The sequence below is a fragment of the Scyliorhinus torazame genome, chromosome 11 (genome assembly GCF_047496885.1).
Source record: "Scyliorhinus torazame isolate Kashiwa2021f chromosome 11, sScyTor2.1, whole genome shotgun sequence".
NCBI classification, from domain to species: domain Eukaryota; kingdom Metazoa; phylum Chordata; class Chondrichthyes; order Carcharhiniformes; family Scyliorhinidae; genus Scyliorhinus; species Scyliorhinus torazame.
The window spans coordinates 110568803-110593892 of NC_092717.1; the positions used below are offsets into that span (position 1 = coordinate 110568803).

At 48.5% G+C, this 25090-nt stretch overlaps 1 protein-coding gene and 1 long non-coding RNA gene across 3 annotated transcripts in view; one reads left to right on the forward strand and one right to left on the reverse strand.

Annotated features, from left to right (window-relative positions):
* The window catches only part of prex2 (phosphatidylinositol-3,4,5-trisphosphate-dependent Rac exchange factor 2), an 825781-nt gene that overhangs the window by 142917 nt on the left and 657774 nt on the right, over positions 1-25090 (reverse strand). For both annotated transcript variants that reach the window (XM_072467618.1, XM_072467617.1), the window contains one exon: positions 6570-6787. In XM_072467618.1, coding sequence (XP_072323719.1) covers positions 6570-6787 — 218 coding nt within the window. The remainder of the gene's footprint in view (positions 1-6569; positions 6788-25090) is intronic.
* Positions 688-10848, forward strand: LOC140385448 (uncharacterized). Its single transcript, XR_011933363.1, has 3 exons — positions 688-865; positions 3042-3100; positions 10415-10848. It is a non-coding gene; the product is annotated as an uncharacterized lncRNA (long non-coding RNA).

The following is a 25090-nucleotide window of genomic DNA, read 5'->3' on the forward strand; positions in this document are numbered from 1 at the left end:
GTTTAATGCACATTGTTCTCAATCGAGTCGGAGTGTCTATCAGGTTGGCACAGGGTCAGGAGGAGCAAAGGCCTGAGCGGCAAGAGGCAACAGAGCATCAAGAGGGTCAAGATGCTGATGAACAGGGTCCATTACAACAGCAAGTACTGGTGCAACCATGGGTATTCCACAGGCGCTTTCCTTATCTAGAAATGTGCAAAAGGCAATGCCCACGGTGCCCTTGTATGCCCCGGGATATGGTTCCTCACATATGCCAGCTTCTCCAGTATGAGCTGTGGCCACAACGATTCTGAAGGAGGAATGCAGAGCTCCTGGCCTGCATTGAGTGAATAACTGTCCAGGTGCCATTTAAATGCTGCACCAGGACCTATGACCCCATGAGGTAACAGCAGGGCTCGTGACTTCCTGCCTACCTTGTCACAAGATTGACCAAGCTTCTTCAAAATGCATAATTACTGAACTGAACAGCGGAAGCTGTCGTATGTTCAGTCACCCCTTCACCCAGTAGGAATGACACAAACTTTCCTGCCTACAACCAGATTTAGACCAGAAGAGAAGATTCCACCCAAATTCAGAAGTTTAAATTACATGCTAGCATGTAACAACAATTTACCATTTAAAAAAATGTCAGCAGCAGTAACAAGCAAAGGAGTCATTTTAAAGATGAAGAGAATGTTAATTTTTTCATATAATTGTCTCAAAATGCAATGGAAAGCATCATACTTATTATGAGCCAGAAGTCTGCAACCTGCCTGCACTCCCTTAGCCATGTTCAAATAAAACAACAGAAAGTGTTTGAGAACCCCTATGCAAAATTGAAGATGACATATAGCCTCAAAGGAAACACTGCAGGCCACCAACAAAGGTATTTATTAAATACATATCTGAATGTGGGGCGGGGTTCTCTCACCCCGGGACCAGGCCTGAGAATTGCTGGGACGGGCGGGAATCGCGCCATGCCGCCGGTCCACCGATTGTCCGGGCAGCAGAGAATCGGCGCCACTGGCGCCGCCGTGATACCGGTCGGGGGCCGCTCTCTATGCAGAGCCCCTGGCGATTCTCCGCCCGGGATGGCCAAGCGGCCGCGCAAAGAAAGCTGAGTCCTCTGGCGCCATTCACACCTGCTCTTACCTGGCGGGATCGCGGCGTGGATCCATCCGGGGGCGGCCTGGTGGGGAGCCGAGGGGGGTCCAACCCTGGGGGAGGGGGTCCGCTGTGGCCGGACCCTGTAGCCCCACGCCATGTTGCGTCCGGGCCGGCGCGGAGAAGGGAGCCACTGCGCATGCGCCGATTCTCTGCTGCCCGGACAATGCGCATTAGCACCGGTCCCACTGTGCATGCGCGGACCCGCGGCGCCCATCTGATGCCGGGGATCAGCAGCTGGAGCAGCGTGGGTCGCTCCAGTGCCGTGCTGGTCCCCTGTAGGGGTCCGAATCGCTGCTCCTGAGGTTATGTTGACGCTATCGAGAAACGCGACGGCGTTTACAACGGCGTCAACACTTAGCCTCAGGATTAGAGAATCCCGCCCGTGGTGCTGTGAGGCGCATGAATATTGACAACCCTAACATTTCGGCACACCACTGTTGACTATCCTCTCAAAACCCCCTTTCCTAACCCGAAGAAGTACTACCCTGAGGCTGCTGCTGGTGATGCAGTGGGCATATTCTGCAATAACTTTGTTAACAAACTGTTTCAGCTCACCGAACAAGCTTGCTGGTATCATTTAAATAAGACCTGAGGCCCAATATCAGGTGCACCTTCAACCTACTCCATTCACCTGCATGAGTGTGTCCTTCAGGGACTCAGTTCACGTTGATAAATTAATTTCTATATCGATATGTTCAAGTCGACAAAAACCTTTATTTGCAGAGATTTTTAAAATCCTGATCCTGATAATGCAATGCAAGTATCATGGTTCTAATTGTATGTGTTACCATCAGAACTCTAGATGGAGCATATGTGAAATCTACAATCTGGGATGTATTACGGTACCAACAAAAAAGTCTTGTACTTGAAAAGTATGGAATCAATTGACCCGCATTCTTGAATATCCTCCCCTCAACAAACCCATTTTTTAATGATAAATTTAAGTCATGAAAGATCAAATTCATCAAAGGATAAAACAACATTTCATAAATTGTCTGCGTGATGCAAAAGGAAATCCTTAAACAAAACCGGTATTGAAGATTAATTGATTTTCTTTCACCACCAGTATTAAAGGTGCGAATGAGTACATATCCTAAATACAAATAAGTGTCAATGGTCTTTCTGCACAGACATCACCACATAAGCAGATGGGATGGTGGAATGTCCTTGCTATGTTATTCTCTAAAACTGTATATAATACAGTCCAGAGGTATGGCCAGTGAAGCTAAGGTAAACTGCCCATGCTGAGCTGTCTCTGTGTGCTGCTGCTCACTAGCCCTGTGCTTCTGAAAAAGGCGGCTCCTCCCTTGGGCTGGACCCTTTATACCCGTCTCTGATGCTGCCTCAAGTGATGCTGTGGCTGTTACATCTGTCTGTAGTCCCTGGTGTATGTGCAGATGTATGTACAGATGTTCAGACCACTACACTTGTTTCTCACATGGCTTTCTGCATGCCAATATTTCTAACTGGATAGTTCTATTTTTTGAAAATAATTTATTCATAGCATGGGAAGAATAAAGCCCATCACTAAAGAAGAAAGCCAGCATGGATCCATTTTAAAATTCTGTCACGTGGACTTCACTATGTCTGCTCCATGTGATTCGGATTCTGCATGCAGTTTTTTGTCAATCAGTGCCATTCAGGAACTTCCTGTAGACTGCTAAATGCTTCGATGAAATACTAATCACAATTCCATTTTGAAATGGGAGAAATCCCTGTGGTTCAAGCATTTTCTACTTAGGACTCCAGGCCACAATTAGTATTCATCATATAAAACTCGGTTTGAAACTGACACATAAAGACACCACATTGAAAGCTCGTTCTCTAACTATCATATTCCAACCTTGTCTGTGCTTTAATTTACAATCTCTACTGAATAGTTATTCCTATTACAGACAGCAGTTTCAATCTGGCGCCAAGTCCAGGGGATGTCTCGGTGTGCAGTGATAGCAGGGTGAGTAGTCATGTACATCGGATATTCGCACACAGCTAACCAGCAAGTTAAAATTACTTAATATCCTTCACTTTTAATCTTCAATGATTAAGAAAAAAGTTTAAAAGAACTTTTAAAAATGTGGTATTTTATAATCATCTAGGCGATAAGTGCTTTCACTTCCTCTTTTTCTCAGCGGAAAGTATTTAACTGCTTTTGATCTGATCAGGATCTGTCAGTCACATACATTGTGGTCAGGGTCACAGCAGAGTACTTGAGATGCTTTCAAGCATGAAGGGAGATGAAAATAAACAATCTGGACACATCTGGCTATCTGGAAGCTCTTACTCTCTCTATTACAGCCTATCAAAAGCTATTTCTCTATGAATGTGAATAGAACACTCGCAGATCAAAGGATCTGAAGGGGTTTAAAGCCTTGCAATATGGTTTGGCTTTCTATGAAGTAACAGCTGCTACGTTCTGCACTTTTGACTGAGGCAGCAGCTGTAAGGGACAGGTAAGCAAAAAGCAATGATTTTTCACTGTTTCTGCCTGGATTACTCTTCAGATTTCAGGCAGGAGTGACTGATGGGGGGGAAGAGTGTCTGATAGGGGAAGGGTCTCTGATATGGGAGGAGTCTCTGATGTGAGAGGGGTTGCTGATGCGGGAGGGGTCACTGATGCAGGAGGGGTCACTGATGCGGGAGGGGTCTCTGATGTGGGGGGGTCTCTGATGTGGGAGGGGTCTCCGATGCGGGGGGGGGTCTCTGATGTGGGAGGGGTCTCTGATGCAGGGGGGGTCTCGGATGCGGGGGGGTCTCCGATATGGGGGTCTGACGAGGCTCTGATGCGGGGGTCTCTGATGGGGAGGAGGTCGGGTCACCCTCATGGATGTGCGCTGGTGTGCGCTGTTGACCCAGACATTCCCATGGTGGGGGATGGTGGTGGGGGATGCCTCTACTTGCCAGCAGAGATTTGCGTTGGGGGGGGGGGGTAGCTGCCAGACCTCAGTGTATCACCCCGCCTGCTCAAAATAGCTGCCAATACTGGTATTCAGAACAGAAACCCAGGAGCTACCCACCATGCATAAATTAGCATGACAAGGGAGAGTGATTCACTCCTTGGCACCATTCCTGGTTTCAGCACAGACGAGGAGTGATTCTATTCTAGCAGAAGAACTTGGGTTGGGATTCTCCGGTTCCCCAGCCGCGTGTTTCTCGAGAGTGCGCCATTTGTTGGTGGCGGGATTCTATCTTCCTGTCACTTGTCAATGGGATTTCCCATTATAACCACCAAACGCCACCAGGAACTCTGCTGACAGGGTTGGATCTGAAACTAGCATCTTAAGATTAAATAAAGACAATTAGAAAGGTATGAAGGCAGAGTTGACTACAGTGGACTGGGAAAATAGGTTAAAGTGCAAGATGGTCGATAAGCAATGGCAGCCATTTGAGATAGTTCATAAATCTCCACAAAGAGATGAGGAACTAGAAACGAGCAAAGAATGACGAAATAAATAATAGAAGGGGAAATTTGGGGAAGAGAATAAACTAGCAAGAAATATAAAAACAGACCGTAAAAGCTTCTACGTGTATATACAACAGAAGGCAGTGGGTGGGATTCTCCGATAATGGGGCTAAGTGTTGACGTCGTCGTAAACGCCAGAGCGTTTTACGACGGCGTTAACTGGCCACTAGGAGCAGCGATCCACCAACCCACAGGGGGCCAGCACAGCACTGGAGCGCTTCACGCAACTCCAGCTGCCAATACGGGCCCCAGCACGAGCGGCGCGGGTCCGCGCATGTGCACCCCCCCTTGGCGATTCTCCGACCCGGGCGGGATCAGAGAATCCCGCCCAGTAGCTTCAGTAAACACTTGTCCCTCAGAGGATGAGGCTGAAGAATTAATAATGGGAAACAAGGAAACTGAGACTTTGAACGAGTATGTTTGGCTGGATTTTCATATTTGAGATGGGTAGCAGGAGTTGAGAATATTCCAGGCTCACCTTGCCCACCCAGGGAGAAAGTACCCTTCAGGATGAGATTTTAATTTTGGGGGATGGAGAGGCAAATACGGGCTGTAGTCTGGCCAGATGTTTTGGGAAACCATTCAGAGGCAGCCACGGGACCTCCCGGGTGCGGAAGCACGCAGTTTAAAAGACCTGTCTTGGTGCTGTATGAATTTATCCCAGTTAAAGTAAACACAAAAAGGTCCTCCAGTCCTCACCTTGCCTCACACTCCCCATGCTCATCCATGCCACCTCATGCACCCCAACCACCCCATGGTCCCTCATTTCCCATGTCAAGTTATTTGCCTACAAACTATCCCTATGGCCCCACATACCCTCATGCCCATTCACAATGTATAGAAGTAATGAAGCCAATAGTGACAGTAGCATGCGCAAAAAATGACTTTCAGCCAAACGTTCCAGTTTCTTTAAAAAAACTCCTTTTTATGACAGCCCAATAGAAATGTCAATCATCCAGATCTATTAAAGTATCAATAACAGAAACGGAAAACACTTGAAACCTCTTTATCCTGTGTAAATAAATATTGTGAAATTGACCTAATCAGCTCCCAGCTATCATTTTTAAAGGGCTGCCAAGACATCTCAGCTTGGCGAAAATTCAGCCCTTTGTATCTGCCTTCACAATAGAAGACATAAAAACAACCTACGAATAGCAGGAAATCAAGAGTATAAATGAGGGAGGAACTTAAATAATCACTATGAGAAAAAGTACTGAGAGAAATAGCACTAAACTAATGGGACTATAGGCTGACAAATTCTCTGGAACCAAAAGCCTTCAACCTAAAAGAAGTGCTGCAGAGACAGTGAAAGCATTGATGGTAATCTTCCAAAATTCCCTCAATTCTGGAAAGGTCACAGCAGATTGGAACACCACAAATGTAACTGCTCTATTTAAGAAAGGAAGGAGCTCATGCTTATACATTTTTGCTAACACAGGTGACATCCTTATTCTTCCTCTTGCCAGCTACACCATCCAGAGTATAACTTGAGAACTACATAGTCTATGAGATTTTGTTTAATTTTGAATTTAACATTGCATTCAATTACATTGTATGCAGGGTACATGTATATGTCCTGATACCACAGTTGCAGTTTTGAAACTGTAGGTATGTTATAATCCGAATGGAGGCCACAGGGTGTGTACCATTCGTTTCCCGTGGCCTCCATAGAATATGGACTTCCCCAGTAATGTGGCTGGGCTTCCCATTTAACTAGGGGAGCCCTCACAGTATAAAAAATCCAACCTGGTTGCAGGTCGGGGAGGGTGACCCTTCAGGGAGAGGAGATTTGTGTATAGGAAAAAAAGAGTATCCTTTGCATCCTACTTGCCATTTCCTGCTTATTCTCTTGGCGTGGATACTACAAGGTGCTGTATCTAAACTTGTTACATCTTAAATCAAATACATCAATTAGATTACTAACATAACTTAGCAATAAACTCTGCAAATTGCAGCATCTTACCAGGTTAGGTGAGAGCAGTGACTGGAAGTTAAAGAGGATTCCTACATTGGCAATTTGCTCCAACCATTTTCTACTGGCTTCCTGTGTCTCGATTTCATATTCGCTGTTGGTATCATACATTTGATGCAATGCAGCCAATAGCTGTTCTGAGAAAGCACAAACTGTGGCCACTAAACTTTGGCAAAACACCATGTCTTGCCTGAGTTGAATTTCAGTGTCTGAGGGTTAACAAAATACAAAAGGGAAGAAACAGGTGATAAAAATAAATTAACAGATAATTTTTCTGCTGACAGCAAGCTAACTTGGCTCCGGACAACACATTTATGCTAGCTAGCTATGATGCTTGATAAAGAAATTAAGTCTAAAATAGCTGGGAAATAGTAACCATAATTTAAAAAAGGAAATCAGAGTACCCAATTCATTTATTCCAATTAAGGGGCAATTTAATGTGGCCAATCCACTTACCCTGCACATCCTTGGGTTGTAGGGGCGAAACCCACGCAAACACGGGGAGAATGTGCAAACTCTACACGGACAGTGACACAGAGCTGGGATCGAACCGTGAGGCATCAATGCTAACCACTGCACTACAGTGCTGCCCTACACGAAACATAATTTAACGTTTATATCAAATGATATTATTGTGACTTTCCAATATATTGAGACAGTTCTGTACTATCTAAGGATGTTTATGATGCACAAGTATACAAAGATCACTGAATTAAATTACCACACAGGAGGCCATTCAACATGCATCCATCATGTCTTTGTCAATTCTCTACAAAAGTAACTCAGCTAGCCAATCACCTTAAATCGATATGCTCTAGTCTCGACCCTTCAGCCAATGGACAGTTTCTCTCAACTACTCTGCTTCAGCTCGTCACGATTCTGAACACCTCTATCAAATCTCCTCTCAACCTCTTTTTCTTGAGGACACCCCCAGCTTCTATAATCTATTCACCTAACTGAAATCCCTCATCTCTGCAACAATTCTTATTAATCTTTTCTGCATAATCTCCAAACCCATCACATTCTTCTTCGAGTGATGTCAAGAATTGGATACAATTCTGTTGAGCTCAGACCAAACCAGTTTCTTATAAATGTTCATCATAATTTTGTACTCTACTTAACACGCTCAGGATCCCACATGTCTTATTACCCACTATCTCAACTTGCTAGCCACCTTCAATGATTTGTGTACATTTCCCACAGGTCCCATTGTGCCTGCAGCCCCTTTAGAATTTTGCCCTTTATTTTATATGTCCTCCCTTCATTCTTCCTGCAAAACATATTTCACAATTTCCTGCATTTTAAATTTCATCTGCCCATTCCACCAGCCAGGTCCATTTGAAAGCTATCACTATCTACCTCACAGTGAAAATGTTCTCCAAGTTGTGTGCCATCTACAAATTTTGAAATTGTGCCCTGTACACCCATGTCATTATTTTGATTAAGAAAAAGAGGGCCCTCGTACTGATCCTGAGGGAGCTTGTTATATGCTTTCATCTTGCCTGAAAAGACTACTGTTCACCACTGCTTTGTTTCCTCTCACTCAGCCAACGTTCTATCCATGCTGCCACTGTCTCTTTCATTGCATGGGCCTCAGCTGTGCTGGCAAGCCTATTCTGTGGCACTTTATCAAAATGCCCTCCACATCACATCAATCGCATTACCCTGATCACCCTGTTACCTCATCAAAAAACTCAATCAGGTTAGCTAAAAACCATTTACTTTCAACAAATCTGTGCTGGTTTTCCTTAATGAATCCACATTTGTCCAAGTGACTTTGTAATTCTGTCCTGAGTAATCACTTCTAAAAGTCTTCGAACCACCGATGTTAAACCAGCTGTGCTATAGTTGTTGGACATATCCTTATCCCCCATTTTTTGAATAAAGGTGCAACATTTGCAATTTTTTAATCCTCTGGTACCACCCGCGCATTTAAGGAAGATTGGAAGATTAAGGCCAGTATATCCCCAATTTCTGCCCTAACCTCCCTCAGTATCCTTGAATGCATCCCATGTGGTCCTGATGACTTGTCAACTTTTAAGTACAATCAGCCTTTCTAATACATCCTCTAAATAAGTTTAACATAACTGCTCTGGTTTTGAATTTTATTCCTTAAGAGATGAACTCCAGTTCTTTGCTCGCACGTCTTATGGCTTTGTTGACTTGCGATGCTATTTATAATGATTTGTGTATTTATAACTCCAATCGCTTTGCACCTCTACCCTCATTAGGGGTGGGATTCTCTGCAATCGGCACGATGTCCGCCGACCGACGCCAAAAACGGCGCAAATCAGTCCGGCATCGCGCCGCCCCAAAGGTGCGGAATCCTCCGCATCTTGAGGGGCCGAGCCCTCACCTTGAGGGGCTAGGCCCGCGCCGGACTGATTTCCGCCCCGCCGGCTGGCAGGAAAGGCCTTTGGTGCCCCGCCAGCTGGCGGGAAATGACTTTGCCGTGCGGCGCCTGCGCGGGAGCGTCAGCGGCCGCTCACGGTATCCCCGCGCATGCGCAGTGGAGGGGGTCTCTTCCGCCTCTGCCATAGTGGAGACCATGGCGAAGGCGGAAGGAAAAGAGTGCCCCCACGGCACAGGCCCGCCCGCGGATCGGTGGGCCCCGATCGCGGGCCAGGCCACCGTGGGGGCACCCCCCGGGGCCAGATCGCCCCGCCCCAGGACCCCGCCCGCGCCGTCTTGTCCTGCAGGTAAGAGAGGTGGTTTGATTCTCGCCGGCGGGACAGGCATTCCAGTAGCGGGACTTCGGCCCATCGCGGGCCGGCGAATCGCCGGGAGGGGCCCGCCAACCGGCGCGCCGCGATTCCCACCCCCGCCGAATATCTGGTGCCGGAGAATTCGGCAACCAGCGGGGGCGGGATTCACGCCAGCCCCCGGCAATTCTCCGACCCGGCGGGGGGTCGGAAAATCCCGCCCTAGATCTTTCACTGTTTTCTTCTTCTTGCCAGTTTATTTCGAGAAAATTGGAATCTCCAATGACTATTATTCTAACAGCTGCTTGGTAGTATAAAATTTGAATATTAATGAAGCGAGTCGTGTCTCCAAAACCTTTCAGCTTTGCCCTGGTGAACGCAAGAAAAAAATTATTCTATGTCTTTTCTATTTCCATAGATTTACCGACATAGTTTTCATTCCACTTCACATCCATTATTAAGTGGTCTGAAGTACACATGACCAATTCCTTCTTTATCCATTATCTCAATCTCAAGTTTCTATCTTGATGCCGTTTATGGTCTTTTCTCTTGCAGCCATTTGTTATTTCCAAATAATACATTCAACCCCACCAAACCTTCTTCCTCCCCTATTCTTTCTAAATAGCACGGTAGCATTGTGGATAGCACAATTGCTTCACAGCTCCAGGGTCCCAGGTTCGATTCCGGCTTGGGTCACTGTCTGTGCGGCGTCTGCACGTCCTCCCCGTGTGTGCGTGGGTTTCCTCCGGCTGCTCCGGTTTCCTCCCACAGTCCAAAGATTAGCAGGTTAGGTGGATTGGCCATGATAAATTGCCCTTAGTGTCCAAAATTGCCCTTAGTGTTGGGTGGGGTTGCTGGGTTGTGGGGATAGGGTGGAGGTGTTGACCTTGGGTAGGGTGCTCTTTCCAAGAGCCGGTGCAGACTCGATGGGCCGGGTGGCCTCCTTCTGCACTGTAAATTCTATGATAATCTATGTTAGAACCTGCAATTGCCATTCGTCAGCTATGACTTCTACATCTTGTTCCTCTCTGTGAATTATTGCCTCCAGTGTTCTCATTTTCCTTCAGATGCTTTAAATATTACGTTATAGGCAATTTCATTTGTTTTTAGTATTCATTCTTCACATTTTAATAGATATTTGATACTTCTGATCTACGACTTCATCTCAACCCCAACTGTTTATGTTGGTTGGGATTCCCCGATCCGAATGCAACCCTCCGCCTCCCCCACTGCAGCCAGCGAGAACGGAGAATTAGGCGCTCAGCAAGACTGCAGCGGGAACGGAGAATCATGCCGGCAGGAGTGGACGGAAAATTCTGGTCAACGGGTCTGAATAATAAACCTTGGGAGTTGTTGCTCTTCAAAATACCATAACAGTAATGTGTCCTGTAAGTTGAATTTATTTGCTTTACAAAAGATTGCAACCCAGTTTATTTTCAACTTTTATCCTCTGCAAAGTTTCTAATATCAATTCCAATTTTGGTGAGCAATATAGAAACTCAAACTATTCTCATCAGGCAACTGTCTGTTTGCCACCATATTTAGAATGCTGAGGACATTGGATTAAAGATTGTATATTAAAATATCTAATTAAATTAGTTCTTATCTTGTATTGGCCAAAAACAATGCATATATTACAGACCTCAGCAATTTGCATTATTATGAAGATTATTAATAATAATAACACTCTTTATTGTCACAAGTAGGCTTACATTAACAGTGCAATGAAGTTACTGTGAAAAGCCCCTAGTCGCCACATTCCGGCGCCTGTTCGAGGGAGAATTCAAAATGTCCGACTTACGTAACAGCACTTCTTTCAGGACATGTGGGAGGAAACCGGAGCACCCGGAGAAAACCCACGCAGACACGGGGAGAACGTGCAGACTCCACACAGACAGTGACCCAAGCCGGGAATCGAACCTGGGACCCTGGAGCTGTGAAGCAACAATGCTACCCACTGTGCTACCATGCTATTCAGTTCTGCCCAGTTGCTCAGGAAGGTTTATCAGTAGAGGACTCTTTAGCATAGAATTCATAGAATTTCCAGTGCAGAAGGAGGCTATTTGGTCCATCGAGTCTGCACGGCCCTGAGAAAGTGCACCCTACTTAAGTCCCCACCTCCTCCTTATCCCCGTAACCCAATAACCCCATCTAACCTTTTTGGACACTATGGTCAATTTAGCATGGCCAATCCACCTAACCTGCACTTCTTTGGGCAGTGGGAGGAAACCAGAGCACCTGGAGGAAACCCATGCAGACATGGGGAGAAAGTGCAAATTCCCACACAGTCAGTAACCAGAGGCCGGATTTGAATCTGGGACCCTGGAGCTGTGAGGCAGCAGTACTAATCACTGTGCCACCGTGCAGCTGGAAAGTATAATAGCCGGGATTCTCCGAGCCCGCGCCAGCTCGGAGATTCAGAGTTGACGCCGAGACAGCCCGCGACGCTGGTCTAACGCCGGGACGCGATTCTCCGGCGATCAGAGTATCGCCACCACCCGTGCGCGGTTGAGGGCTGTTGAAAGAGGCCCCCACAGTAATTCTCCGCGGTCGACCGGCCGAGTTCCCGCCGGCGTGGTTTTCCACCCGGCGGAAGCTTGGACCCGCGGCCGCGGTGGCCGTCCAGGTGGGGGGGGGGGGGGGGGGCAGGAGGATCAGACACAGGGGGGCCCCCACGATGGCCAGGCCCGTGATCGGGGGCCACCGATCGGCGAGCACGCGATCCAGGGGGGGGCCTACCTTCTTCCGTGCCGGGCCCGCGCAACATGGCGGAGCCACACAGCGGGCAGTGCAGGGGCCATGTATCGGCGCCGGTGCTGCGTGCAGCACTCCGATGCCATGCTGGCCCCCTGTGGGCCACGGAATCGCTGGGCCAGGAGGCCCGTTGTCGCCGGCGTGAAACACTCCGATGTTTACGCAGGCGGCAAACTTAGCCGCGATTTTAGAGAATCCCGTCCAATGTTTCTGTATTTGTGTGTACATTGACAGGAGGGAACCTGTGGCACATGCCATGTCACTGCAGGTTTTACATTTCTATATTGGGCCACGTACGACAACATTATTGACACTGCAGTTTGGTCACACTTCTGTCAAAAAATTCCATTCTTTTCACTATTTTTTTGTTGTATTTGCAATCAGTTTCCTGATGATTTCCTCAATATTTAGCAATTAGAGAGCACATCATGGATGAAAAAGCATGCCTATTTTTATTTTAAAACCTATCTAAATAAAGAATTTTAAACCTAAAGATATATTTCAATGCTATAACAAACAGACAACTCAAATTAGTTCAGTCATCCAATCCTTTGCTTTCTTTGTTCATTTTTGGATCTTCCTTCCTCTGATGTTTGTGTTTCTTTTTCTCTTCTTTCATTTCTCATGACTTTTTTCCTTTCCTTTCAATTCTGCTGTTTCTTTCCTTGTTGTTTTCATTCTCTCTGAGTCTCATTTGTGAATGCTAATGTCCCATTATGTCTGTTCTGTCCTTTTAGTATGCTTGTCAATCTACCTTCCTCTCATTCGTTCATGTCTGTTTTCGATCTTCATTCTCCCTTACTTTCATATTCCTCTCTTACTCATGCTTAACTTTGCCTACATATGTACCTGCTCACATAATGAAGGCAGTGTGTCAGAGAAATATGCACCAACTCACCAACCAGTGAAGGTTCATAAAATGCAGTGACAATGCCAAGAGTATCAAATGTGTATTGCTGCAAAAGACAACTATAGCAGTGTAAAAATACTATTATTCAAAGTTAGCTCCATGGATTACCTGTAAACCACAGCGGAAAATGTATTCTGTCTGAGTCTATGGGTGCCATTTAACCACCACATTGCGCCCGGTGCAGATCTGGGCCTACCGGTTAAATAGCGGAAAGGCCAAAATAGAGATTCGCGCTGGGTGCTTATCAGTTTGCTATCTAACCGGCCCGCTTCCAATTGCAAGTTATGGATCACACCCAAATGTGACGAACATATCATTCACACTCATGTGCATTAATTTCCATCTCATTAGAGAGATTAAAGTCAAAAGCAATGGCCTCCCAGGAATTAACTGTATTCCCAGAGAGAAATCACATGGGCGCTGTTTAAAACATGAAGCTGGCACAATCGCTGCTGAGGGGAACTGAGGAGGTGAGTAGCCATTTCCATTTTTCGGCTTGCAACTGCTGCCCAATGCTCGGGAGGGGGGGGGGGGGGGGGGGGAGACGGACCCCTCAGGGTGGCCGGGCTTGGTCGGGAGTCTGAAGCATACTGTGAGCAGCCTCTAGCTTCACAGCTGATGGCTATTGCTAATGAGACATTTGCTTGTTATAAGACCATAAGACAAAGGGGCAGAATTAGGCCACTCGGCCCATCGAGACTGCTCCGCCATTCAATCATGGCTGATATTTTTCTCATCCCCATTCTCCTGCCTTCTCCCCATTACCCTTGATCCCCTTATTAATTACAAGAACCTATCTATCTCTGTCTTTATGACACTCAGTGATTTGGCCTCCACAGCCTTCTGCAGCAAAGAGTTCCACAGATTCACCATGCTCTGGCTGAAGAAATTCCTCCTCATCTCTGTTTTAAAGGATCGTCCCTTTAATCTGAGATTGTGTCCTCTGCTTCTAGTTGTTCCTACAAGTGGAAACATCCTCTCCACATCCACTCTATCCAGGCCTCGTAGTATCCTGTAAGTTTCAATAAGATCCCCCCCTCATCCTTCTAAACTCCGAGTAAGACCCAGAGTCCTCAACTGTTCCTCATACGACAAGCTTTTCATTCCAGGGATCATTCTTGTGAACATCCTCTGGACCCTTTCCAAGGCCAGCACATCCTTCCATAGATACGGGGCTCACAATACTCCAAATGGGGTCTGACCAGAACCTTATACAGCCTCAGGAGTACATCCCTGGTGTTGTATTCTAGCATTGTACACTCGTTAGTTGTGACAGCACTTCCCAGCTGCAGGTTGTGTTTGCTGCTTGCTCCTGTTGGTGATTAAGAATGGCTGGAGGCTGCGATTGCTGAGAGGAAGGAAGAAATAAGGTGGTTGCCTTTTGGTCTCTTTTACCTGGGATGGGGCGAGGGGAGGATTTTGGCAGACCTACTACCGGGCTGAGGATATGGGAGGACTTGCTGGAGCAGTCTGTGGATGTTTTTAAAGGCCTGTTTTGTTTGTCAACTATGTATTCTGTTCTGGATTTGTGGGTCAGCTGTTAATGCCCCCTGTGTTCCTGTGGCCCGGTCCTCGGACAGGGTGTTGATGGAAGATCAGCTGCCAATACAGAAGACAATACATTCCAGTTGTAACTGAGGGGTGGCGGCCCGGCTAGACTGCGCAGCCTGGAGGTTGCGTTGGGATTACCGGTGACTTTTCATCTTCAGTAGCCATCTGCTGCGGGAAAAGAGGTGAGGTGTTCTCTCTCCTTCTCCCGCTGTGCCCCATGTCGGGGTGACCTGTTCCGGTGGTCCGTGCTGCTCGTTCTCACATATGTATACTCTAATAGGCATGCATGCGCAGTCATTCACCCATATACTCTTTATGCTTGCACTCTCACCGAAATGCATGCACTGATGTTCACACACATACTTTCCCCAACGCGCATTGGGCGTCTTTCCACCAACGTAGGTCTGCTGGGGTGGGGGGGTGGGGGGCGGGGGGGGGCCTTGGCAGCTGGTGGAGTTCCTTTGTTTTGTGCATAGGTTTTTGTTCCTGGTATACGGCCAGTTACTTTGTTGTCTTCCTGCCTGTTTTGTGTTTTCCTTCGGTGGTTGCTCTGTATTTGGTTTGGTTTATAATGTGCTCGGTGCTAAGTGATTAGTGTCCTCATTGTATTGTCTTCGGTATTTTGATACTGTCAATAAACTAAAATATTTGCAGGTTGTGTTTGTTGCTTGCTCCGACTGGTGGCTGTTTCCTTCCTTTTCTGTAACTGGAAAGAAGGACAATTTTTTTCTAAGGTTCCTGGGTCCTGGAACACCAGGCTCCGGGGCACATATGGGTCCAGAAGGTAATCCGGTTTGAAGCAAGAAGACGCTGCAGGACCTGGTGCACGACATTGATCCAAATGGCCCACCTGATGATGTGGTTGAAGAAATGCTTTCGCAGATTGCTGATGCTTTTGTTGCTGGTGTGGTGAGTGCTTTATGTAACTGGCATGTCACTGCGGTTTAAACACAATGGAAGTCAAGGATAGTCAACAGCACCTTGAGCGCCGGTGGAATATGTGGATGCCAGGATTTGGTTCTGGTGTTTCTGTTGAGGAACCTGCGAGGGGTGATACCCAGATTCTCCGACCAGGCGGCGGGTTGGAGAATCCTTGCGCCCCGCCGCCGGCTTCCCCATTCTCCGGCGCCATTTTTCGGGCGCCTGTGGGATCGCCGCCACGCCGGTCGGGGGCCGTTGACAGCGGGACTTGAGGCTGTTTTCGTTAGAGAGAAGGGGGTTAAGAGTACACTTAATTGAGGTATACAAGATGATCAGAGGATTGGATAGGGTGGACAGTGAGAGCCTTTTTCCTCGGATGGTGATGTCTAGCACGAGGGGACACACCTTTAAATTGAGGGGTGATAGATATAAGACAGATGTCAGAGGTAGGTTCTTTACTCAGAGAGTAGTAATGGCGTGGAATGCCCTGCCTGCAACAGTAGTGGACTCGCCAACACTAAGGGCATTCAAATGGTCATTGGATAAACATATGGACGATAGGGGAATAGTGTAGATGGGCTTTAGAATGGTTTCACAGGTCGGCGCAACATCGAGGGCCGAAGGGCCTGTACTGCGCTGTAATGTTCTATGTTCTAAGGTTTTCCAGCACAAGTGGCTCAGTGGACGGCACTCTGAGAGAAGGCAGGAAACAAGGGTTGGGGATATTTGGGGGATTTGAGAGTCCCGGGTTGGAAGCCCTAACTGACTGGCAGTCTCTCTCCTTCTCCAAGTCCTTACAAATATAATATGGCTGGTGCGGTCGGTCCCTCAGAGGCTGCCCTCGTGGTGCTGGTGGCAGCCGAGATAGGCAGATGTCGGAGAAGGCAGAACCAGCGCTGATGCAGGCTGGAGGTGGCACTCCACGTGTTTGAGGCTGTCACACTCCCTGAAGACCCGGCCGCCCATCAGGCCGAGGAGGAACCCAAAGGGGGACACCAGTGACGGCCCAAGGTGTACCGGCGTCATTGGCCTATCAAGGAGATGATAGATAGTATCTGCCGCAGGAGACTCCGTCTCAACAGAGAGACAGTGCGGCGCCTGTGCCATATCTTCGCGGACTTGCCACCCTGTGGAGGAGGAGGAAACCCGCTCCCGGTGGCTGTGAATGTCACGGCAGCACTGAACATCTATGGGAACGGTTTATTCCAGGATTCGAGTGGGGACTTGTGCGGCATTTGCCAAGCTACAGCCCACAAGTGCATCAGTGAGGCCATGGCTGCCCTATTTGCCTGGGCTTCAGACTTTATCCCTTTGAGCAGGAGAGGATGGAGGACAAGTCCGGGGAGGACCCAGTGGATGGAGGACAAGCGGCAGCAAGCTTCTGGCATGCCAGAAGGACCACAAAGGCCCTCATCCTCACCCAATTCTCATAGGATGAGGTTAGTCCGTCAGCTCACCCCCTCCACTCCATTCCCTCCTTCCCCCCGAATCCCCCCTCCCCATTCCCAATCTAATGACTACAGGGGGGTAAGGAAATGTAAAAAATCAAAAAGTAAGGTGACTTTTGGAGTGAAAGTTGGGGATGAGGCTGAGTGTAAAGAGAGATTAATGAAGGAGGCCAGAATGTGTGAAATGCAGAATGCACAAGAAAATCCAGCAAGGGAAAGACAAATCAGTGGGACATATATAAAAACCTTGTACTTAAACGGATGCAGTATTCAGAATAAGGTCAATGAGCTGGCAGCACAAATAGAGACAAATGGATATAATTTGATCGAGACCACTGAAATATGGTTGCAGGGGGACCGGGAATGGGAGTTGAATGTCCAAGGGTACTTAGTATTCCGAAAGGATAGACAGGATGGAACAGGAGGTGGAGTTGCTGTATTGCTTAAGAATGACATCAAGGCTGTAATAAGAAATTATATTGGCACTAAGGCCCATAATGTCTAATCGATCTGGGAGGGAATAAAAAGCAAGGGGAAAAACTGCTTGGTAGGAATAATTTACAGGCCCCTGAGCAATACTTCCAAAGTGTAGCATAGTATAAACCAAGAAATAATGAGGGCTTGTGAGAAGCGCACAACGGTAATCATGGGTGATTTAAATATGCATATTGACTTGACTAATCAAATTGGCAAGGGTAGTCTCGAGGGATATTTCAGAAAGTGTATGAAGGATTGTTTCTTAGAACAACATGGAGCCAACCAGGGAACAGGGTATTTTAGATTTATCATAGAATTTACAGTGTAGAAGGAGGCCATTTGGCCCATTGGTTCTGCACCAGCCCTTGGAAAGACCACCCTACTTAAGCCTACGCCTCAACCCTATCCTCGTAACCCAGTAACCCCAACTAATCCTTTCGACACTAAGGGGCAATTTAACATGGCCAATCCATCTAACCTGCACTTTTTGGACTGGGGGAGGAAACCGGAGTATCCGGAGTAAACCCACGCAGACACGGGGAAAAAGTGCAAACTCCATGCAGACAGTCACCTGAAGCCGGAACTGAACCCGGGTCCCTGGAGCTGCGATGCAGCAGTTCTAAACACAGAGCCACCATGCCACCCATATTATGTAATGAAGAAGGGTTGATAAATAGTCTTGTTGTTAAGGATCCTCTTGGAAGGAGTGATCACATCATGCTAGAATTTCTAATTCAGATTGAGCGAGATAAGACAGAGTGCCAAACTAGAGTTTTAGTGTTGGGCAGAGGTAATTATACAGGCCTGAGGAAAAAATTGGCCCAAGCAGACTGGGCACAGATAATTGAGGGTAGGACAATTGAGGAACAATGGTGGATGTTCAGGGAGATATTAAATATCTCTTAATTAAAGTATATTCATGAGAGGAAGAGAAATTGTAAAAGGGAGAAAAACGTTCCATGGCTAAACAAGGCATACCATATTGCAATAGTTAATGGTAAACTGGAGGATTGGGAGAACTTTAAGGTTCAGCAAAAGGCTAATAAAAATAAAGTCAAAAGAGCCAAGATGAACTACGAAAGGAAACTAGCAAAAAGCATCAACACTGATAACCAAAAGCTTCTACAAGTATATAATGTGGAAGAGAGTAGCTAAAGTAAATGTTAGCCCTTTAGAGAGCGATACTGGTGAAGTAAAAATGGGGAACACAGACGGCAGAGGCACTGAACCAATATTTTGCCTCTGTCTTCAGTGTAGAAGAGAATTTAAAAATTCCAAAAACTACAGTTAGTGTAGAGGAAGTTGGTGCAATAAACATCACTAGGGAGATGGTATTGAATAAACTGATGGGATTAAAGGCAGACAAGTCTGGGACCTGATGGCCTGCATCCTCGCGTATTAAGGGATGTGGCAGCAGAGATACTGGATGGATTGGTTATGATATTTCAGAATTTCCTGGATTCTGGAAGGGTCCTGGTGGATTGGAAACACGCTAATGTGACACACCTATTCAAAAAGGGAGAGAAGCAAAAAGTAGGAAACAATAGACAGGTTAGCTTAACCTCTGTGGTGGGAAGTTGCTGGAATCAATCATGAAGGATGAGATAACTGAACATTTGGAAAGACAATCCACCATTGTCAGCATGGTTTTTTGAAGGGTAACTCATGCTTGACAAACTTGGTGGATAAGGGAGAACCTGTGGATGCGGTATATCTAAACTTCCAGAAGGCGTTTGACAAGGTGTCGCATTAAAGGCTGATCCAGAGGTGAGATCGCATGGGATTAGGGATAGAGTAATAGATTGGATTGAGGATTGGCTGACGTGACAGAAAGCAGAGGGTTAGGATAAATAGGTCCTTTTCTGGCTGGCGAACTGTAACTGCGTGCCACAGGAGTCAGTCCTCGGACCTCAACTGTTTACAATCTATGTAAATGAACTGCAAGCAGGGACAGAGTGTAACATAGCAAAATTTGCAGATTATACTAAAATAGGTGAGAAAGCAGGCAGTGAAGAGATAAAAATTTTACAGCTGAATATGGATAGGCTAGGAGATTGGGCCAAAATTTGGCAGATGGAGTTTAATGTAGATAAGCGTGAGGTTATCCATTTTGGCCTCCTCCACTCCCCTCCTTCCCACCTAATCCATATCTCCCCTAAGCCCTTCTTCCCCCAAGCTCTCTACTCCCCTGCAACCCTCCTCATCCCTAATTCCTATCCCCCCATGCCCCTCCTTCTCCCCCATTTCCCTCCTTCCACACTCCCATTCCCTGGCTACCCCTTCTCCCGACAACCCTGTTCCACCCTCCAAGGAAGTGTGTAACATCACCCCAGGGTGATGGGCCTGTGTCGGCACTATCAGCAGGTCAATATACAAGGCAGGAGAGTGCTGATAACTTGTTGTGAGGAAAGCTCTGATGCTCATTACTTTATGCCAAAGTCTGACTCCTGTCTTTCTGCTGACAGCGCGCTCATTCCCATCCTCTGAACAGAGTTTGCCTCATGGGCATTTGATCTGGGACCACTGTACCCAGGGGGCTGGGGGTGGGGGGAGCGAAGGACAACAGCAGATGGAGTGCAGGCTGGTCCGCTGTGAAGATTTTTTATTTTTTTTAAACAAACAATTTTATTGAGGTGTTTTAGGCATATAGAAAAAATGACATTGTACAGTACAACCAAAAAAAGAAGTCAAGACACAAATTTCACATTAAACATAATGCAAACCATGGCTCTGTTCACGCACGGACCTGCCTCAATATCCCCCTACTCTACACTACTCTACCCTAGCCCCCCCCTCCCCCCCCACACACCCTGCTGACACTTACTCCTCTGCGAAGAAGTCAATAAATGGCAGCCACCTTCGGGCGAACCCTAGTAGCGAACCTCTCAAGGCGAACTTGACTTTCTCTAGGCCAAGAAAGCTCGCCATGTCCAATAGCCATACCTCAGCCCTTGGGGGTTTTGAGTCCCTCCATGCTGGCAGTATTCGTCGCAGGGCTACCACAGAAGCAAAGGCCAGAACATCGGCCTCCCTTTCTTCCTGGACTCCCGGGTCCTCTGAAACCCCAAAGATTGCCACCTCCGGGCTCATTACCACCCCAGTTTTCAACACCTGGGACATGACATCTGCGAAACCCTGCCGAGTTTAGTACACAACCAGAACATGTGTACATGGTTAGCCGGCCCTCCAGCGCATCTAGCACACTTGTCCTCCAGCCCGAAGAATTTACTCATCCGGGCCACCGTCATGTGGGCCCGGTGCACAACCTTAAACTGGATCAGGCTGAGCCTGGCACATGTTGCGGTCGTGTTTACTCTGCTCAGGGCTTCTGCCCAGATATCGTCCTCCAGCTCCCCCCCGAGCTCCTCCTCCCACTTAAGCTTCAGGTCCTCGGTCTGCGTATCCTCAGCTCTCATTAGCTCCTTGTAGACGTCTGAAACTCTACCCTCTCCCACTTCTCCCCTAGAAACTACCCTGTCCTGCCTCCCCTTCGGCGGGAGACGTGGGAAGGACGGCACAAGTCTGCGTACAAAATTCCTCACCTGCATGTATCTTAAGTCGTTCCCTCTCGTCAGCCCAAACTTCTCCTCCAGCGCCCTCATGCTCAGAAAGCTCCCTTCCAGGAACAGATCCCCCATCCTCACAATCCCCGCCCTCCTCCATAGTCGATACCCCCTGTCCATGTTCCCCGGGCAAATCGGTGGTTGCCGCAGATTGGGGTCCACACCGATGCTCTTACCTCCCCTACATGCCTCCTCCACTGGCCCCAGATCCGAAGAGCCGCCACCACTATTAGGCTGGTGGAGTACTGTGCCGGCGAAAGCGGCAGTGGCGCCATGACCAGGGCTGCTAAGCTAGTGCCCCTGCACGAAGCAGCCTCCATCCGCTCCCAAACCGACCCCGCACCCGCCATCCATTTCCTTATCATCGCTATGTTGGCCGCCCAGTAATAGTTGCTGAAGTTCGGCAACGCCAGTCCCCCTTCTCCTCTGTTCCTTTCAAGCATCACCCTCTTCACCCGCGGGGGCTTCCCTGCCCATACAAATCCCAGAATCGTTTTATTCAGCCTCTTAAAGAAGGACCGCAGGATAAAGATGGGGAGACACTGAAAAACAAAAAGAACCGCGGGAGAATCGTCATCTTAACAGTCTGCACCCTCCCCGCCAATGACAGCGGGAGCGCATCCCACCTCCGGACCTCCTCCCTCACTCGTTCCACCAGTCGGGACAGGTTGAGCTGGTGCAACTTGCCCCAGTCCCGTGCCACCTGAATCCCCAAATATCGGAAACTCTCCCCCACTAGCCTGAACGGCATCCCCTTCAGCCTACTCTCCTGTCCCCTCACCTGAATTACAAACAACTCGCTCTTAGCCATGTTCAGTTTGCATCCGGAGAACCGGCGAAATTCCCTCAGGGTTCCCATAATACCGTCCATTCCCAGCATTGGGTCCAATACATATAACAGCAGATCAACCGCGTATAACGAGACTCTATGTTCCACTCCTCCCCGGACCAGCCCTTTCCAGCCCCTAGAAGCTCTCAGTGCAATTGCCAGCGGCTCTATGGCCAGTGCAAACAGCAGCTGGGAGAGAGGGCAGTCCTGTCTTGTCCCATGGTGCAGTCTAAAGTAGTCCGATGTCGTCCTGTTCGTCCTTACACTCGCCTCCGGGGCCTGATACAATAGCCTAACCCAGTCGATGAAACCCCCCCCCCCCCCCACCAACCCAAACCGTCCTAGTACCTCCCACAGATAACCCACTCGACCCGGTCAAAAGCCTTTTCAGCATCCATGGCTACCACTATCCCTACCTCCCTACTCTCCGGGGGCATCATAATTGAGCAGACTTCTTATGTTGGCCACCAGCTGCCTCCCCTTTACAAACCCGGTTTGGTCCTCCACAATTACATCCGGTACACAGTCCTCAATTCTGGTCACCAAAACCTTGGCCAGTAACTTGGCGTCTACGTTGATCAAAGAGATCGGCCTGTATGACCCACAGGCCTCTGGGTCCTTTTCCCGTTTCAGAATGAGCGAGATGGTGGCCTGCGACATCGTTGGGGGTAAACTCCCTCTGTCTCTTGCCTTGTTAAAGACCCTGACCAGCACCGGCCCCACTATCCCGGCAAATGTTTTGTAAAACTCCACCGGATACCAGTCCGGCCCCAGGGCTTTACCCGACTGCATGACCTTCAGGCCCCCCAACACCTCTTCGATCCTGACCAGGGCCCCCAGTCCGTCCACCAACCCCCTCCTCACTCTTGGGAAAGTCAGTCCGTCCAAGAATCGCGTAATTCCCTCTGGTCCCCCGGGTGGTTCCGAAGTGTATAGCTTCCTATAAAAGTCCCTAAAGACCTTGTTCAGCCCTGCTGTATCACCCACTAGATTACCTTCCCCATCCACTACCCTCCCTATTTCCCTAGCCGCTTCCCTCTTCCTCAGTTGCTGCGCAAGCATTCTACTGGCCTTCTCCCCATGCTCATAAATCGCGCCTTTTATCTTTCTAAGCTGCTCTACAGCCTTGCCTGTAGTCAGCACCCCAAATTCGGCCTGCAGCCTCTGTCGTTTCCTGAGTAACTCTGGCCTCGGGGATTCCGGGTAACTCCTGTCCGTCCATAGAATTTTCTTAATCAGTCGGTCCGTCTCTGCCCTATCTGTCCTGCCCCTGTATGCCCGGATTGAAATCGGCTCCCCTCTCACCACTGCCTTCAGTGCCTCCCAGAGCACCGCTGCCGAGATTTCTCCAGTATCGTTCACCTGCAGGTAATTCTGCACGCATTTCCTCAGCCTCTTGCACACCGCCTCGTCCGCGAGTAGTCCAACTTCCAGCCTCCATGGCGCTGAAAGCTGTCCTTACAAAACTGCAGGTCTACCCAGTGCGGAGCATGGTCCGGTATGGCAATTGCCGAATATTCTGCACCCAACATTCCAGCCAGCAGGTCCCTACTCACAAAAAAATGGTCAATTCGGGAATACACCTTGTGGACGTGGGAGTAGTACGAGAACTCCCTTGCCGTCGGCCGGCTAAATCTCCACGGATCTGCTCCCCCCATTTGCTCCATGAACCCTCTCAGTTCCTTTGCCATCGCTGGCAACCTGCCCGTTCTTGAACATGACCGGTCCAGGCTCAGGTCCAGGACCGTATTAAAGTCCCCGCCCATGATCAACTTACGCAAATCCAAGTCGGGGATCTTCCCTAGCATCCTTCTAATAAAATCCACATCGTCCCAATTAGGGGCATACACACTGACCAGGACTACTCTCACCCCTTCGAGCTTACCCCTAACCATAACAAACCTGCCACCCCCATCCACGACTGTGCCCTCCGCCTCAAATTGTACCCTTTTATTAATCAGGATCGCAACCCCCCTCGTCTTAGAATCAAGCCCCGAATGAAAGACCTGACTGACCCAGCCCTTCCTTATCCTAACCTGGTCTGCCACTTTCAGGTGCGTCTCCTGCATCAAGACTATGTCCGCGTTCAGAACCCGCAGATGTGCCAACACACGCGCCCTCTTCACTGGCCCGTTTAACCCTCTAACGTTCCAGGTGATCTGCCTGGTTGGGGGGGGGGCACTTCCCCCCCCCCCCCTTTGCTGATCAGCCATCCCCTTTCCTTGGCCAGCCCCCCAGCCATGTGTTGTGCTTCTTCTGGCCCGCCCCCTGGCCGGCTCCACCCATGACCTCCTCACTGTTACCATGCCCAGTTCCCCTCCCCGTCAGCAGAACAACTCCCCCCTCCACCCCCACCCCCCCCCCCCCCCCCCCTTCCCCAGCAACACCCTCCTATCACCTAACCCCTGCCCTAATCTAACTATATGGACATCCTCCACCTCGGCTCCCGTTGACTAGCTGCACTCGGCTAGCCTGGGGCTCCCAGCCTCGGCTCCAGCCCGTCTCCCACCGATTGTTCTCAGTCACCCCTCCCCCGACCCCTCCACACCACTTCCCCAGATCAGACCTACTTAAGCAAACACTCGATACAAGTCATAAACAACCCCCGCAATAGCACCATTCAAGTGAAACAAGAAAAAAAGGGATAAGAAATAACAGGCACTCTTCAGTCCTTCCCATACAGACACACAAAAAAAATTGCACAAAGTTCCCCATAAGCATCCATTTTCACCCAATCCTTTTAACCGTTTTCTTTATTAATTCCCCCCCAGCCAAACTCCAACTAAGCAAAAAGCCCAAACAGGAAACATTCAGGTAAACCACGCAAACTCGCAAAAAACCACAACAAAAAAAAAAGATACATCCCAAAACGGGAGAGACACCACATATACTTAAAAGCTCGAACATGAATCCAAACGTCCTCAGCTCAGGGCCAGCCCTTGCTTCTTAACGAAGGCCATCGCCTCTTTGGGTTCCTCGAAATAGTGGTGCTGACCCTCATACGTAACCCACAGTCGCAAAGGAAAAATCAGCCCGAATTTCACCTTGTTTTTATACAGTATCTTCTTCGCCTGCCTGCAGCCTCCCCTCCGCCTGGCCACCTCCGTGCTCAAATCCTGGTACACACGGAGGGTGGTATTGTCCCAAATACAGCTTTGTGTGCTCTTTGCCCATTGCAGCACCCGTTCCTTGCCCAGGTACCTGTGAAAGTGTACCACCATCGCTTGTGGGGGACCCCCTTGTCGCGGCTGCCACACCTGCAGTCTGTGTGCCCTGTCCATCACCGGCAGGCGCAGGAACACCTCGTTTCCCAGCAACTTCTGAAACATACCCTCCACATATGCAGCAGCGTCCAGC